Source organism: Chaetodon auriga, chromosome 21, assembly GCF_051107435.1.
Source record: "Chaetodon auriga isolate fChaAug3 chromosome 21, fChaAug3.hap1, whole genome shotgun sequence".
Lineage (NCBI taxonomy): Eukaryota > Metazoa > Chordata > Actinopteri > Chaetodontiformes > Chaetodontidae > Chaetodon > Chaetodon auriga.
Genome location: NC_135094.1, coordinates 9402914 through 9418214, shown reverse-complemented (window position 1 = coordinate 9418214; position 15301 = coordinate 9402914). Strand labels below are relative to the sequence as shown.

The 15301-nt window shown below is 43.5% G+C and overlaps 2 protein-coding genes across 6 annotated transcripts in view; both read left to right on the top strand.

Annotated features, from left to right (window-relative positions):
* The first annotated feature begins 1303 nt into the window (after nucleotides 1-1303).
* rnf6 (ring finger protein (C3H2C3 type) 6) lies at nucleotides 1304-7549 on the top strand. The gene is made up of 4 exons (XM_076761671.1): nucleotides 1304-1380; nucleotides 2528-2683; nucleotides 2864-3028; nucleotides 3506-7549. Exons 2-4 carry the CDS (start codon nucleotides 2542-2544, stop codon nucleotides 5353-5355), a joined length of 2157 nt encoding a protein of 718 aa, XP_076617786.1. The 5' UTR covers nucleotides 1304-1380; nucleotides 2528-2541; the 3' UTR covers nucleotides 5356-7549.
* A 1972-nt stretch (nucleotides 7550-9521) lies between these two features.
* atp8a2 (ATPase phospholipid transporting 8A2) overlaps nucleotides 9522-15301 on the top strand; it is a 48304-nt gene continuing 42524 nt past the window's right edge. The window contains exons 1-2 of one of the 5 annotated variants that reach the window (XM_076721419.1): nucleotides 9522-9779; nucleotides 12374-12481. In XM_076721419.1, coding sequence (XP_076577534.1) covers nucleotides 9737-9779; nucleotides 12374-12481 — 151 coding nt within the window. In that variant the 5' untranslated portion in view covers nucleotides 9522-9736. Of the gene's footprint in view, nucleotides 9780-12373; nucleotides 12482-13267; nucleotides 13399-15301 lie in introns of those variants that run through there. The other 4 variants (XM_076721418.1, XM_076721421.1, XM_076721420.1 and 1 more) reach the window with 4 other exon arrangements.

The window sequence follows — 15301 nt, the reverse complement described above, 5'->3', positions numbered from 1 at the left end:
AATGTATGATTAAAAAAAATGCATATTTTGCCTTAATATAGCATTTTTCAATGTTGTAATACGGGCGCATAAAGACACATCTGTATTTTACTTTTTTATTGTTAGTCTGCCTCAGTATAACAATATATTAATCCAATTGCCTTGCATTAGAGGGGATGAGGAGATCATATTTTGTTCCTCATAACATAATAAGTACATTATTTTTAAAGGTATGATACAAATTAGAAAAGAAATGAACTAGAACAACATTTAAAGCCAAATGTCGAAGAAATCGTGCATTTTAAATAGAATAAAATGGAATAAGATGTAGTTATAGAGCAGTAGTAAGTAGCCAAATTAAAGTCCAGAGGAGAAATTCATAAAACAAAGGTAGAAGAAAACAGCAGTTTAATTTAGATTTGAAAGCTGCTAAAGCTTGAGCACACATAAGATCAGGAAGTGACAAATTACCACAAAATCTGACAGGACTGCAATGATCAGTTGATAAACTGATCAGTCGATCAAAAATCGGCTTATTGCTTCAGTAATTTTTCAAGCAAAAATGCCAAACATTTGGTGGTTTCAGTTTCTTAAATGTTTGGATTTGCTGTTTTTCTTTGCCATTAATGATAGTAAATGTAGAATCTTTGGATTTTGAACCATTGGTTAGACAAAGGAAGCAATTTGAGGACATCCCTTTGGGGTCTTTTCACAGATTAAATGATTAATCGTGAAAATAATTGGCAGAAAATACTCGACAGGCTAATTGTATTTCATAGTAACATTGCTGTGGTTGATACTCAAGACATACCACAGACTCACTTGAGGAATACCAGTATGTTGGAGTATTACAGACATTTTTTGATTGGAAAAATATTTAATGATAGAATGGTCATATTATCAAGATGTCACGAGGCTGTTTTGCTGCTGCTGACCATGAACATGATGTGTGAGAAAACAAATGAAACAACATCCAGCAACCTTAAGAGGTGATGGTCAACAATACTCCTGAAACAACAACAAAATCACCCAAAATGTAGTTTTTAGTACATATTTCTTTTATTCTCAATACATTTTTAAAAATGTTGTAGGTGGTGTACTCTTCTTTGTGATACAGCAGGAGCATCATGTTTAAAGTCTATTTGACTTTGAGATGTTGAGGTTTCAAACTATAGTTTGAAGAATAAAATAATTTTGTTGATGTGCACCCCTGGAACTTAGTTTGCCCTTTTTCGGACAACAAACGTTGGGGCCTGTTTTGCAGATGTCGTGTTACCTAGGAACTAATGTAGCCACGGAGGTTGTTTTCGACGGACGCTGTAATGTTGCACCACTGGTCCCATCTTGGTTTGAGAGAAGGGAGAGTGAAGTAAACCGTCCATATTACCGCTGCTTTGTCAGGTAGTAAATTCCGTTTAATGTCATTGTCATCACTTGTAAAAGTATGCTAGGGTTAAGTGTGAAATTCCGTATTCATTAACTGCTTCATAAAACGGTTTGTCACATTTATATCTGAAGAGTTATTTAGCCTTCCAGCTAACTGGCGAGTCAGCTAACACTAGTGTCGACGGACTGCTATTCGCTAACGTTAGATGTGCTAATTTGCTAGAGCTTGGTTAGCAACTAAAGCGTTGCGCATTCAAAATGACACTTCGGAGCCTTGGATTGCCCACAAAACTTACTGTTGTCTTTGGGCGGCAACACAGTTAACCATTGCCAGACATTAACACCGAGACTACCTAAGTCTGCCATAAAGCTGACAAGATTCTTTGTCTTTCCTTCTTTGCCCTGCGTTTACATGGAGGAGACCTCCGTTTAGTTTATCGTGTGCCGCCTTTGTAGAGCAGTGATTGGACGCTTGGCGTGTCCGTCATTAAGACTAGGCCGGCGATTGGTGGTTAACCAGGATGACAACGCCAGTTTTGTTGCATTATTCCCCTGCCTTCAACATGGCCTTCCGTAGCCACTGTTGTAACTTGGCTAATATTAGCTCAGCTGAAGACTATGTTGTTGTAAGGGTGTCTATCGGCTGTTCCTTACAGTAAACTAATTGAGCATTTATCCACACGTTAAGTAAGATGAATTTACGGCACCAGTCGTTGAGCGAAACGTTAGCAAGCTCAACGTTACTATAGCCTTATTCGGTCTCTTACTGGTGGAGTCTTTCGATAGAAAATGGATGGCGTTGTCTTAACTGTCGCCCTTGGCTAGAGATTAGTCACTACAAGGCTAAGGTAATCGAACGTCTCTCACTGCATTGCATTGCTTTTCATTTTGCTGTAGTTTCTAATACTACTTAGGGAGTCCACGCTGTATAGCTGAGCAGGACGTTTGTTCTGTATCTTTCCAGGGACTCAAATAGCCATTAGCTTGTCTTTTTTCATAAACAATATACTGTATTGACATGGGAGCATGTCAGCTTTAACAGTGGGGTGGCAAGGGTTCTGTGTGACTGCAGCCCTTTATAACGTCAAATGTAAATGCTATAGTGGGTACCTTCAAATGACATGCCACCCCTGACTGACACCCTCACTCATCTGTCTGCCAGCACTTTTCACGGTGATGGACCCTCCTGGTGGGGGAGACGAACGGCGGAGGCAGGCAGAGCGTCTTCGACGGGAGGAAGCATACTATCACTTTATTAATGAACTGAGTGAAGAGGAGTACCGCCTAATGAGAGACAGCAACCTGCTTGGCACTCCTGGTGAGGACATACACATCTTACTAAATGCACTGATTGTCAATGTAGTCTTACGGTACCTCACATATATTCTGAGCATTTGAACTTTACATTGTGTACATGATGTCACAATGTATGATGCTGATAATAGTACAGGAGACGGGATTGTTGTCCTTGACCCACTGCTGGCCGTCTGTTTCCCAGGGGAGGTAACTGCTGAGGAGCTCCGGCAGCGTCTTGATGGAGCAAAAGAGCGCATGTCATCTCAGCCCCGCACTGAGCAGCGCTCGCAGACTGCTGATTCTGGAGAACAGCAGGGGAGCAGCGGTGATGGAGAGGAGAGAGGTGCTGGAGGGAGACGAGGGCCAGGTAGGGAAGAGGGTCTTATCTCTATTTGATCTTTCCAAATCTAGCTTTCTCTAGTCACGATGCCAGACGGCTTAGGCTAAGTCACTGCTGATTAATGAAGAAGCCAAAAAAAATCACATAATAATAGGTCTGGACTGGGCTAGTTTTACTGAACTGTAAAACAACTGATGGTTTTCATCATAGCTTACAAAGCACAAATAAAAACTGAATGCTCTTGAAACACTTTTCATACATTATTCAGGACAATTATTGATACATTTTTTATTTTCATGTGGTATTGGCTTTGGCAAGGTGTAAACAAGGTCACAACACAGTTCAGCTCTGGTATAAAACAGACTAAAACTGTCAGTGTTTAAGTGGACACCAGGAAAGAGCAATGTTTTTATTAGGGTTTTCTTGTACAAGAGAATACATTTTGGGGTGAATACATAGTTTATACTTCATGTGTACAGTCTTACCAATATCTGTTTTTTACAGGGGCCACAGAGCCTGGAGCAGAAACTTCTAATGGTGACTCATTACTGGAGTGGCTGAACACTTTCAGACGCACTGGTAATGCTACTCGCAGTGGGCAGAGTGGCAACCAGACATGGCGTGCTGTCAGCCGGACCAACCCTAACAGTGGAGAATTTCGCTTTAGCCTGGAAATCAACATCAACCACGATCAGCCAGAGCCAGGGGAGCACAGCGACACTGCGGACACTGCAGAGCTGCCAGTGACTGCCCCAAACACAACTTCACCCTCTATACGCACCGCTTCCTCTTTCTCCAGCCCTCGCCCGTCAGCCACATCAAGGCCAACCCCATACCCCACCCCTCGCCCAGCCCTCAGTAGGAGGATGCAGACAAGGCGTACACGCAGCAGCACTACCACTCTTTCTATGAGCCCCCCTGCACTTCCTGCACCAGTGGCTGCTCCAGCCGCTGCTCAGAGGAGAGGTGCCACTTTGCACTCTTTAGCACCTCCTCCCACTGTTCCCAACCCTCCTGTTGATCAAACTACACCTTCACAACAAGCCCTGAATGCAGAAGTAGAGCAGAGCAGTGATGATATGTCTGCTTCTATAGACTGTCCCCGTGTGTCACCCCAGTCTGTATCTCAGGCCCCAGCAGTGGGACACGAATCACGTGGCAGTCGGACTCGATCACGTGGTCGTGCACGCAGGGCGGTAGCTGGGGGTGGGATTTCATCCCGCTTATCAAGGCGAAGCCGTTCCCCCTTGCACAGAATACCTGTCGCCACTACCACTACACCATCAAGCAGTGGTGTCAGTGCCTCTAGCATTCATACCGTTGAGCCAGGTAATGGCACAAGCTCCATTTCCATGGAAACAGGGGAGGCTATAGCAGAACCTGCAGCTTTAACAGAGCTGGCTGCAGAGACAGGAGAGCGTGAGAGTGAATCACATTTAACAGGATCAGGAAGTTCTGCGGTGCGACGGCACCCAACCATCATGCTGGACCTGCAGGTGAGAAGGATTCGACCTGGTGAAAACCGCGACCGGGACAGCATCGCCAGTAGAACGCGCTCACGTGCCCGCGTTGCTGAGAATACTGTCACATTTGAAAGTGACAGTGGTGGATTTAGACGCACCATCTCCCGCTCTGAGCGAGCTGGGATCCGCACCTATGTCAGCACTATCCGGATTCCACTGAGGCGCATCAGTGAGACAGGCCTGGGGGAGCCCAACTCCACTGCCCTGCGTTCCATCTTGCGCCAGATCATGACCGGATTTGGGGAACTGAGCTCCCTAATGGAGACAGAGGCTGATTCTGAAGCTGTTGCACCTAGCCAAACAGATGCCAGTGGTACAGTTAGTAACACTAGTCCAGCTAGTCGTCTACATACAAATGAGAGTGCAGCTGGCCAGGTTGGTGCAGGTGTGGTAGATCAGGAGAGGCTGGGGCTGGTAGGAAGTGAGGAGGACCAGGGTGGACAGGCCAGGCTCGGAGGAGGGGTTGTGAGCACCACAGAGGGACGGGCCACCAGCAGAGACACCAACAACCTAGTAGAAAATGGCACTCTACCCATCCTGCGGCTGGCACACTTCTTCTTGCTCAACGATGAGGAGGATGATGAACACCCTAGGGGCCTAACCAAGGAGCAGATTGACAATCTATCCACACGTACCTATGGTCAGGCCAGCCTGGAGGGGGAGATGGGTCGTGCATGCAGTGTCTGCATCAATGATTATGCCCAGGGCAACAAGCTGCGTCGCCTGCCCTGCTCCCATGAATTCCACATCCACTGCATCGACCGCTGGCTATCTGAAAACAACACCTGCCCCATCTGCAGGCAGCCCATACTTGCAGTGCATCATGACTGACCTACTTGCTCACAGAAACAGCTATTATGTTCCTGGCTGGCTGAACTGAGCAGACCCAAGTGAGCTTTGCATGTACATAGCGCTTTCATGGCTAAATTTGTTTGAAAATATCCATTGTGTTGAAGTTGAAGAAGGTTGAACCAAAAGTGCGGGAAAAAAAGAAACTATAAATGCAGAGATTAACAAAACTTTATTTTTTTAGACTCTTTGTTTTCAGCAACTTGTTTGATTTTCTTCTTCCTGTGACCTGTTTCACTGGTCTCTGTCACAAAGCTTCAGAGGCCCATGTCAATGGATGGCATTAATGCTTAAGGAGCTCCTGTAGCTGCTGCTGACTAGTCTCACTTTAGCTCTTTAATGTCTGCTACATGTGACGTCTTTGTCACAACTGGACTAAACAAATCACTTCTAGACTTGATTTATTCAGTATAAGCTGTAAATAACTCAACACTGCTTGTATTTAAGGTTTTGAAGCAAGAGGCTCCTCACATGCTATCTGTCGAGAATGGAAGCAGGAAACCTTCAGGGTTTTTTTTTTTAGTTTCACCATTTTAAAGTTTCGATATCCATTTTAAAGTGTCCCTTTATAGGTCCAACGTGTGGGATTTAGTGGCATCGAGTGGTGAGGTTGCAAATTGCAACCAACTCAATACCCCTTGCCTCACCGTCCCCTACAGTGGTCGCTAAAAAACGGGAATGGCCCTCTCTAGATCCAATGTTTGGCTCATCCGTTCAAGGTTACTCTAGAAACATAGTGGTGCAACATGGAAGAGGATCTGCTCCCTCTGTAGATGTAAAGGGCTCATTCTACGGAAACAAGAACGCAACGATTCCAGGTGATTATACACTAATGAAAACATAATCCTCAATATTATATTCCATTTATGCCAACTGATCTCCCTAAATGCTACACACTGGACCTTTAAAGTTGGTTAAAAAATGTATGGTTTATTGGGATGTGTATGAGCTATGTATTTAAGTTTGAAATAAGTTTAAATCTGTACATTTACCAGTATTTGTTTGTTAGGCCCTCTCCATACACTTGTCCCATATAATTGCAATACAGAATTCATCCATAAAAGTCACCCACTAAAATCAGCCACTTTGAAATCATCCTCATTACCCATATGAGCAGCACAATTTAAATGAAATACAGAAGGCATGTGATAATCAGGAATTCAAAGTTGTAATTTAGTATGAGTTGTGCAATATGGAGCGAAAAGACAGTATTGTTTGTTTTGCTGTTCATTGTTGTTTACATTGTAATGCCTGATCATCATCTCCACTTCAAAACAAAGTCTTGTTTACCCTGAAACCATTGTTTCCTGTTGGTTCCTGTTGCAGTTCTGGGTCCATACCTGATGGACACCCTGGGATCTGTGTCATTAAGCTGCATTGAGTAGTTAGCCCGATTCATCCGCTGAGCAAAAAACTTGGAACATGAAATTAGAAAATAAAAAATTAAAGTTTTTACAGTTGTTCAGTTAACTCTGAAATCCTTCATTAGATAGGTGCTGGAAGGTTGATGTTTGGAGCTCTGGCTCTAACACCTACAATTTATGCTAATGAGAATCATGTATATGAGTTCCAGTACCAGTGCAACACCTGAACGAGGCAGTGTTAGCAACATGATACTCCTGTGCGCTTTTTATGGTTTGTTTTTACATTACATTCGCAGATAACGTCCGTTTCTAGTGTAGCATAGGTGGATTATTTAGCCACCTAGTCTGTGTGTTGCCACCAGGTTCACTTTGCGCATCAACAACAGTACACAGGAGCTGCAACATTTCTGCAGTTAACATGTCACCAATAAAACTGCAGGAATGATACAGTCTACTATGTCAGAATGTGTGAGAGTGGGTTAAGTGCGTATGGTTGAATTGTGTTTGCATGTGAGTGTGTGTGTGCTGAAGGAAAAGTCCCAGTAAACCTGGTTCTCAGAAAGCTTCTTTTCAGCTCGTGTCCACTTTGGGAGATCTGGAGCAGGTCGTGGCCACTCAGTTAAGAAGTAAATATTTATTCTGTTCCTATTTAATAAGATGGAAATCAGCTTTTGAAATATGAATATGTATTATGTTACAATGTGATGAGAGTAAATGAAACAGTTAAATATGTTACTATGTAATAAAATGAAGACATGGGTTTTCTTCTCTGCTCCTTAACATGGAATAAAATGCAGCTTTGTTATGCCTGGACATGTGGTGTATATGGCTGTATACATATACTGTTTGTGTGTGCGCACACAACAATGCACGAGGAGAACACTGCGCGCGTGCAGGTTTGAGCGACAGCTTTCAACGGCAACCGCGCGAGACATCAACAAGGTTTTTTTGTTTTAACCACACTGCGGCGAAAATAGGTGCTCTGAGTCAACCAGTCTTAGGAATGGTCAGAGAAGTGTATTATGCGGCAGAAGGGATTTAAAAGTTTCTGTGAGCGGTCCGGTGGCTTCCTATCACCGTTTAACTGCGGCCGTTGGGGTGAGTGTTTGCTAACGTTCCATGTTCACAATGTGTATTAACGTATCATCTGTTAGCAAACTTTAAATGTGGCTGTCTTAGCGTTATTCAGTTAGTTTTACAGCCAGGTTAATGCCTCTTCTCTACTGATGTAAGTTTACATTGGCGTTGTGTTTTACCATTTACTGTTATACCCCCTGTTCTAAATGATTAGCAGCTGTCACGTTAACTCACTCTTAAATGCTGACAAATAAATTAACGCTCCTAAACATGTCGTATTTATACTTAAAAAATGATATGGGGGCCCCCCTCACTGGGAACTGCTTCTGGCCTACTGATGGGGGCGCTGCTGAGGGGACGGCTCTGGCCTGGATGGCTGGAGGCCTCCGCACCTTGGTGTGGGGCCTTCTGTCTGCCTGGGTCGGGGTGGTCTCGGGCGGCGCCCCCCGGTCATGAGCCGGGGGCCCTCTCAGTGTGGATGGCCCCCAAAGGTGGCTTACTACTTATCTTATCCGTATGGGTGCGTGTGTGTCTGTGTGTGTGTTTCTGTATGTAGTTATGGGGGCGGGAGGGCTGGGTTTTCTTCTCTGTCGTTTTTAGCCTCTGTGAGGCACTTTGTGTTGCTTTTTAAGTATGAAAAGTGCCATATAAATAAATAAAGCTTGAAGTTTGAAGTTTAAATCTCATCTTTTGCGAGGCACGGGGACGCGCACGCTTCTTCTCATATGATGCGCGTCCCCGTGCCACTGAATAGGCACCAGGCTGTCATAAACCAGACAGGACAGAAGCAGACGTGTGACAGTCGCCCTTCAAAATAAAGGTTTACTGATCATTTCTTAGAGGTATTTAAATTACGCTGTTGTACTGCAACAAACGATTATTTTCACCATCAATTAATCTGCGACTTATTTTTTTTAGCCAGTCTACTACGGAAAATGTCCTTTACAGTTTCCTAAACCCCAAGTTGACATCTTGGTGTTTTGTCACATGAATAGTTGAAACACAGAACGTATTCAATTAACAATTGCGTAACACAATGAAAAACAACAAACCTCGCAATTAGTTAGACATTTTGGTTGAAATGACTTAAAGGATTAATTGACGACCACAATAGTTGCTGGTTACTTTTTGTTATTTGACTATGTCATTAGTCAACTAATTAACCCATCAAATGTCTCAAATAGTACACATTAGAAGAAATTAGATAGTATCAAACTAATTTAAGTGTTGTATAACTGATATACAAATAGAGATGTGTGATAGTCAAACAGTGATACTTCTTGATTTTTGATGTATTTCAATACATTAGCCCATTTGTGAAAATAATGTAGTTACAGGGTTGATGAAAGTACAGTTAAATTAGATCTATAGGGAACTGTGGCACTTTTCCCTAGTCTGGTCATCTTTCCTGGGCTGCTTATGTTGGTTTAAAATATTAAATGTTCAAAAAAGTAAGTGGAACCTTGGTGATGTTGCAGTAGTCATGTTGTTGTGGACTCCATGGTAACTGAATGTAATCAATATTGACCTCATGACTACACCATATATTTTGCTGTAAAGTGAATGATAATTAATGAAGTAGCCTTTACTAAATCATAACTTTACCAATGTGGATAATCCTAATCCTATACATAAGTAAGCTGTCACATTAGTCTGTATTCCAACCCACTTATTTTGAAAGCAGTGACAGGAAGTAACACATTCTTTGTTCCGTCTGCCTTGACGCTGGATGAAGCTGCCCTTCACAACATTACCTCCGCGGTCCAGGCGAGAAATAATGATCCCCGAGCAGCAGCAGCAGCAGCAGCGGCCGCAGCCTGGGCCCGGAGCAGCAATCCCCTGCTCTGTCGGTGAGCCATGAGCATGCCACCGCTCCGGCCTCCTCGTCCAAGCCTCACCGACAGTCTTTCACCACCAGCAAGATGTATTTCAACCGGAGAGCCAAGAAGATACACAGTGAGGGAGGTAAGCTTAAAAAAAACCCTCATCAAATGTTTGCTCGATGTAGGTTCCGCCCGCCGCTTGATTCGTGACATGTCACTGTAAAATCGTGTTTATGTCTGTATAAGTGATAGGCCTGTTATTATGGAGGATATCGCGGCCTGTATATAATCGTGCCTGTATGATGTGTGCTTGGCATAATAACGGGGATCGGTGTTGCCTGGACTGCGGCATGCATATGGGGTGGCTCGCTGTGCCGGTGTTTATTCTTCAGCCTCGCTCGTTTTTTTGGCACCGGTTAGGGGTGCAAGGGCAAGCAGACTGCAGGTGCCTGCTTATCAGTCTGTGCCCAAGATGGTATTTTTATTCTGATAAATGTATTGATCTGTGCTGTGCTTTAACATCACGAAAATATAACATTCATTCTTGATAGGAGGAATATTAATCTGCTGTGTGACCTTATCACTGTCAATGGACTGTTCTTTATTTCGTATGGCATCATTAAGGTATTATATAATTTGATTGCAACATCCCCTTGTATCTAGTGCTCCTGAATTGCATCGTATGGGATATTTTCGTAAGGGTTAATGCGCCTAAATATGACGATTTATTGATATGCTTTTATTAGTAAGTAATGTAAGTCCCTTTGTATTTCAAACATCCAACTCAAGCTCCTATAGATCAGTACAAGAACAGCCTATTACCGCGCCGACTTAAAAAACACGTGACCGTCTAAAGAGCCCTCCTTATTCTTATCCCGTCCGGAAGTGAATCTCTTACCTTAAGTCCCATCCCCATCCCCATCCCCATCCACAGCCTGTATTCACATCACATCATTTTACACACACACACTCACGTGTTGGAAAGGGATGGCTCAGGCTGTTGCATACAGGGCCTGTGTCTTCTAGATGCTGTATGAACCAAGCCTGTTAATTTAAATAAACCACCCATGGGAAACTGTAATAGTAGGGGCTATAGGCTCACTTTATTGGGAGAAAATGCGTCAAATTCTCCTTAGAGTTGGAGAGAGGGCATTGATGTTTAAACACAAGGCTGTGTTGGATGATTTCACATATGGCAAACTGACATCGGATTGGATTGTCCTGGAAGAGAGGAGCATGTGTTTGGTTCATCCACTGGCTTTTAGTAGTGACTGGGACATATTGTCAGGCTGCTTTGCTGTTTGTGTGTGTGTGCGCGCGCGTGTATGTATGTGTGGCTGCATGCCTCATGCAGCTTCCAGAAATAGAAAGCAGGGCAAATTGTGAGCAGAGATGAGCGCCAACTGGGCCACACTGTCTTTGGGCCAGATTTTCCCTCAGATATATATTTATTGTTAAAAAAAAATACACCCCTGAGTCTTTTGACTCTGGGGCAGCACATTTTTGCCAGAAGAAAGGACAAAGGTTTCATAAGGTTGCAGCTTCCCCTTTTTTGACACTACAGTGATAAAAAAGTACATAACTCTCACTTTTACCCATCATATTTTTAAATTGTGACTCTGAGTTGTTTGTTTTTCATATATATTATGCAATATTGACCTAGCCATGCAACAGCGCTTCAATGATGAGATTCACTAATTTTCCTCTTACTTATGTCAGAGCAATTAATTTGGGACTTTCAGTAACTTTAGTGGAGACTTCTTTGGTTTCGTGTGGTCTAAAAGTAGTACACAAGTGTTTACCACTGCCATTTTTAAAGCACAGGATGGATGTGGAGGGGTACTCCCTGTGAGAGTCAGCCGGTATGTACATGTGTTCCCTGCTGGATTCTCCATGCTGCCTTTACTGTAATCTCTTGGAGCTTGACCTCTTGATTCTTTGTTCCAATTAGCGAGCTGCACATCCCTGGTGATGACATCTGCCCCTACCAATCTGTCACATTTACTCATACACTTCAAAACACATTCATGCACAGAGTTTAATTTGTTTGTATTTAAGAAGACCATAAAAAGTGGATGATACACAGTCTGACCAACATTTGACTATGTTGTTGTTTCTGATAGCACCCTTTACACATGAGTACTCACAAACACACAATGGTCTTCTTACATTAGTTGAGAAAGCACATTATACTGTATAGAAAAAGAATTTAGCATTATGTCACAATATAAAGCTGAAAAAACAACTGAAGATGTATTCAGTTTTTGGAGATTGTCTTTGTGTATATGATATATATTTAAATGTTAGGGCGCATTTTGTCCCAGTGTTGTTGTGTCTAGTTTATGTGAGTCATGCAGCTCAGCCAACTGTCAACAATACATCTGTTTTGAGAAGATAATGACTGGTCGTCATGGCTGCCAAGCTCCCGAAGATGCCATTGGGAGATAGAGAGAGGCCTAATAAATTGCAGCATTTGAGGTATTTACATAAGTTGGACACAGGGGGGCACTCCTGGGCAAGCTACATGAAGTCCATTCCTGTGTGCAACTTCTCAGGCCTGACTCTTTCATATGCAGTCATGATTCCTATCTCACTGTTCTTCCAGTGATAGACAAATACAAACACATTTACAGTTCAGTTACTGGCACATGGATTTGTTGTGTGCAGTATGTGTATATTGACTTGTTGTCTTGTGTGTGTTGTTTTCTCCTGCCACGGCCTCTCTGGTGCCCACAGAGCAGTTAGTGTTGACCACCATTAGGCAGGAGGCTTCTGAACTGCAGGACCCAGGCCAAGGCGCCAGCGCTACCATGCGTGCCTGCCTCACAGACAGGTTTGACAAAAGTGAGTTTGCTCGAATTAGACTGGTTGACGCCCCATTTGTGTCCGGAGTCCCAAGGTGCATGCGGCCATGCGCAACGACTAGGAGCAGGTGTCACCCAAACCCTGGCCCTCAAGAGCTACAATGTCTAGTTACAGTACTTACTAGAGTGTCTGTGGTTCTTGTCTGCAAAGGTTAAGACATGATATTACTGCTGAGGATCCTGAATAATGTGTAGCTCCTTGGGGCCTGGAGTGATGAATGCTGAACAGGAATTAACCCTCTCACTGCATGTGCTTGTAGATAGGGGGGGGTGACCACTCATTTCAGGCCATGCTGATGAAGACTGATCGATGCGCACTGGGGTCTTAAAGCAAAAACTTTGAATATGAATACAAATGCATGCTCTAGAACACAATTCATGCATGTATGGACATGGCATGCCTGAGTAGAGCATGCACATGAACACTGCTGCATGCATGTATGACACATAAGGGAGCTGGATTTAGAGAGGGGGCAAGGGGGTAGCTGCATGTTGGGACCTTGCATCTTTTCTGGCATTAAAAGATACAGTAAATGTATATGTGTGTATGAGAGAGTGTGTCCATAATACTATGTCAATGTGTACATGTGCATATGCATACATTAGTGTAATGTGTGTTTGTGTGCGTGTTGCAGTCTCACCTGTAGGATTATCAGGTTATGGATTAGAAGCAGGTGAAGTTGCAGAGCAGACACAGAGGGGATTATCGTGCTCACTCACTTGGCCCCTAAGAGGCTTTCTTGCTTTGCTTCCTACGGCGTTACAGTGGCAAATGGACCCACTGGGAATGCTTGAGGCTAGGTCAACCGGGACCTGCAAATAGGGTCTGAGGGGTCACCTAGGAGACCAGGACAGCCATGGGACGTAGGGGTCACTCAAGCAGAAGATGCTCTATTGGTAATGCTTTCCTGATCACACAGGATTGTGGGCTGGACAAGGGAATATGGGGGAGGATGTTTTGTGGTTTTTTTTTTTGTTTATTTCATATAAGTTATTGAAATAAGTGCGGCGGTTGTGGTTTAGTGTTAAAGTTGAAGAACACTTTGAGAGCGCCTGTGCCTGTTAGAGGATTAAACCCTGAGACTTTACTGTTACGGGGCAATGATTCTAAAAACTTTGTGGCCGTGTTTCCAAGACAGGAAGACAAAACATGCTGGAATAAAATATGGCCATTTTATGCAGTACAGTCTGATTTGACATGTAGATTCAGCTGCACAAGTGCATTTGCGTCTAAAATGTTTTGACAGTTTTACAGATGATGAAAATGTGGCAACAGCCAGAGTATCTGTCCGCTGTCCGCTTCGACAGCTGGGGCTAATTGTAGCTATTCTACTACAACTGCTGTTACAATTAGTTGCTATTTCCTTTCTGGCTCATTTCATCTGTGGGCTGGGTGTTTGGAAGATGGTGCCTCTCTATTAAACGGTATTAAATTAAAATGCGTAAGCATCTCAAAAGCTATGTTTGTGCCATTTAAAACACAATTCTGGCAGTCACACTACTTGACACAGCCGCTGAGGGAGACGTTGTGATAGGGGCTGACATATGACTTGTTTCTTGAGTGAAGGCTGGAGCGGAGCATCAGGGCAGAGTGTCTGGTGAAATATGCTCTAGACATAATGGAAAATTGAGACGACTTATGCAGCCTGTCGCTATCTATTATTCAGTAGCCTAGTCTGCTTTTTAACAGTTAAAGCTTGGCCTCGGGCCAGGGCAGCTTGGGCTCAGCCCAAAACACAAGGTCAATACTCCATATTAAGATATTATGACGCTTGTGATGAGTGACATCTTCTTCAAATGATATGTATGATGGATTTAACTGTACATTGCCCTTGTTCTGCTCACTGGAACAGGTAATTTTAATTTTATGTGATTGAATCAATAAGCTTCTAATTATACAGGTATTCACAGTTGGAAAATGGCTATTGAACTTCTCTACATAATGGATGGAAGCTTTACTAATTTATGCACATGGTTGTTTTTAAGAATGGGGACACATCTTGTTTAAGCCTCAGCAACCAAATGGGTAGCTGGTCGTATCTTGCTACCAGGGTATGAGATCCGAGTGTTTGCTGAGGTCTGATCAGTCTAGCCTTACCTGTTTTGGCTGCAGGTTATCAGACCTATGGTACCTGTCCCTCTAGCCTGGGTGCTTCATGTGTAATTGACCTGGCTGTGCTCTGCTGGGGTTTGCTGCTGACTCATCGGAGGTGCATCAGTAATGAGTTACGGAGGTGACTGCGTCTCTACTCCATCAGAGATGAGTAACCGAGGCATTGATCTCCTCAGAAATGATTCAGAGCCGAAGTGGGCTGCTGCGAAAGACATTATTGATCCACCTGGAATGGTAGATTCTAGGGGTGTTAAAAAGTGGAGGTCAGGGGTTCTATAAGAACAAAAATAAGCAACAAGGTATAGAAAAGGTAGATAATTCACAGGGAAGAGAGAAAGGTATCAAAAGGAAAAATAATTGCTTCATGGTGGTTAAGTGAAAGATGACCTTGCAGTTACCAATGCGCATTGCCCTTGACTACCTTTAACCTCTTAGAATCCTTCATCATTTTCTTCCAATCGCTCATTATCTTGATTGACCCCTGTGCCATTTGCAGCGTGGCATGCCGAGCTGTGATTGCGACTTATAGCCCTGTTAGGTCCTGGGGTAATAGCCTGAGAGATAGGCTGCTTATTATCATTTTGCTTGGATAGACTTTGACCCTTGCTCTCTGCCTTCTGCAGAGACTTTATGCGCTATTGCTATATCACTATGCTAAGGCTGGACATTTTAACAATGTTCAACCTC

Bases quoted from the DNA above. Each gene is read 5' to 3' on its own strand.
- rnf6 (XM_076761671.1), top strand. From the start codon at position 2,542: ATGGACCCTCCTGGTGGGGGAGACGAACGGCGGAGGCAGGCAGAGCGT. The intron at 2,684-2,863 runs GTGAGGACATAC...TCTGTTTCCCAG, and splicing joins CAACCTGCTTGGCACTCCTG to GGGAGGTAACTGCTGAGGAG. The intron at 3,029-3,505 runs GTAGGGAAGAGG...TGTTTTTTACAG, and splicing joins TGGAGGGAGACGAGGGCCAG to GGGCCACAGAGCCTGGAGCA.